The following is a 2197-nucleotide window of genomic DNA, read 5'->3' as shown; positions in this document are numbered from 1 at the left end:
ACTCCCCCCCCCCCCCGCCATACACACATTTTGTAATCGAATAGTTTTTGAAATGGCAGAAGTAGGGTATCGAAGCTGGTAAATTATCATATACATACTGAGCATTGCGTGTGTGTGTGTGTGCGTGTGTGTGTGTGTGTGTGTGTGTGTGTGTGTGTGTGTGTGTGTGTGTGTGTGTAATTTGAAGTACCGTGTTATAAGTTTATAGTTTTCCCTGCTCGCCATGGGGAGGTTGGACTTCAAAGAGGACATAACATATTTATAATTTCATGTTGGATATCAATTATTAAAGTGGGATAGAAATCTGTGAGGGCCTAGATTAAACATTTTAATGAAGCAATTTGAAACGAATTCTCTGGAAAAAATGGTCCATGGTAATTCCATCTCAAGACAGGCCAACCTTTTTAACTGCGAGGTCAGTGGTGTGCTTAAGAAACATACACACACTTCAAGGGACTTGGTGAGTAATTTTCAAGACTCACGTGGAACGCGTGGAGACGTCAAGACAGCGGGATGATAAAATCTACAAACATAACTTACTGAACTGCAGGGGCAAGGCGGTGACGCTGTCTCAAAATGAGCAATTTGAAGGGAAGTTATTGTAAATAATGTGTTTTAGTGATCCTGTGTATGCACTTAAAGAGCGATTTTTAATATAGATCTAGGGCCCAAAGAGAAAAAGACTTTTTGATTACTGAATCAAAATTTAAAAAAAGAAAATGTGTGTCTTGTGGCTGACCTGCAGGAGCACCATACAATGTTTCGTGGGCATAGGTAAATTGATATTTTTTAACGCGGTCAGACAAAATTGAACAAGCTATAGCACGGATAAGGCTCTTGAGAAACTGCTCATACTTTTTGACGACACTCACCAACACGACTCAGTTTAGCAAGTATTACCGAGACTTTGAAAATCGTTACAATTCACTGTGGATCAACCCTGGTGCCTCCAGAATTGTGGGCGAGTGTTGCATCCCTTTTGTTTTTGTAAAGTGTTTTACGGCGTTCGCAACTGTATACGGTCATATGAGCGCGCGGGACACACCTAATATTTTCAGTTGGTAGGAAATTTTGAATTTTGCCCGGGTGGCGCCAAAGCCTACTCTTATCGATTTTAGACCACAAAGGGATCTTTAACGTGCGCAACTTGCACACGGGCCCTCCGAGATTTTTCGCCCTTGTCCGAGAAGGCTAGGTGTAGATCTTTCCTACCAGAAGATCAGGGGTGTGGCAGAAAGACAGCAGTAAGGAGGAGCCAAGGAGTAGCAGTAGAAAGGCTGCAGAAAGAGTCAGGGGCCCAGAGGAGGGGGCAAAGGAGGTGAGGGGGTGGGGGCAGAAAGTGGAAATGAAAGCAGACAACAGAACATTGCTAGAGAGCAGGAAAGGGGGTGAAAGGAGACAATTTTAGCGAAGAAAATTTTTCGGTCGCAACCCGGATTCGAACCCGGGACCTTTGAATGAGAGGCCAACACCTTAATCTCTAGGCCACGAGAGCCCCTTGCATCCCTTCGTAACCCCACATGATACCATGTTGTAAAGAGAGACATTGGTATTACATGGTAGAAGTTTTGTGCTTGGCTCTTTCTTAGCCACACGCCGATACAGCTGCCTTGATAAACCTCAACAGTTTGAAGACCTAAAAAATGTTAGAATAAGAAAGGTTTTCTTTTTGATTGGGGGGAGGGGGGTATTTAAACAACGAAATGCATGGCGAACCATGGCCACCGATGTCTGTCGCAGGTCATTCTAATACGGGGTGCCCACTACGGCTGGATCGGGCCAATCGCCAGACTCGATCGCCTGAAACTGTTGAAGCGATCGAGTCGGGCGATCGGGCCGATCGGCCGATCCCATCCGTAGTGGGCACCCTGTATAACACTTGCTGGTGATGGTGATGGTGTTTTGATTACCTGGTACAGAGGATTCACAGTCAAAGACCAGCCCTTTGAACTCGTTGACCACGATGACTTCCGTAGCGTATTTGTGCACGGCTATGTAGCCAGCCCACTGCAGAATGTCCGGCATGTTCTCTATAGATCTGAAAGTGAACAGAAGAAGGGATCTAGTGTAGGCACTATACAAACAAATGAAGTGACACCTATATTAGTACTACAATCGTTCTCAACATATTGCTATTTACCTGCTCCTCCTCCTCCTCCTCCTCCTCCTCCTCCTCCTCCTCCTCCTCTTCCTCCTC

The 2197-nt window shown here is 45.4% G+C and overlaps 1 protein-coding gene across 1 annotated transcript in view; it reads right to left on the bottom strand.

Moving 5' to 3' along the window:
- The window catches only part of LOC101858645 (ATP-binding cassette sub-family G member 5), a gene marked incomplete in the record, with an annotated part of 26717 nt that overhangs the window by 2057 nt on the left and 22463 nt on the right, over positions 1-2197 (bottom strand). Inside the window, 1 exon segment of the mRNA XM_013084758.2 lies at positions 1911-2038. Coding sequence (XP_012940212.1) covers positions 1911-2038 — 128 coding nt within the window.

The sequence above is a fragment of the Aplysia californica genome, unplaced genomic scaffold (assembly GCF_000002075.1).
Source record: "Aplysia californica isolate F4 #8 unplaced genomic scaffold, AplCal3.0 scaffold00315, whole genome shotgun sequence".
NCBI classification, from domain to species: Eukaryota; Metazoa; Mollusca; class Gastropoda; order Aplysiida; family Aplysiidae; genus Aplysia; species Aplysia californica.
This window is presented reverse-complemented; position numbering and strand designations above follow the sequence as displayed.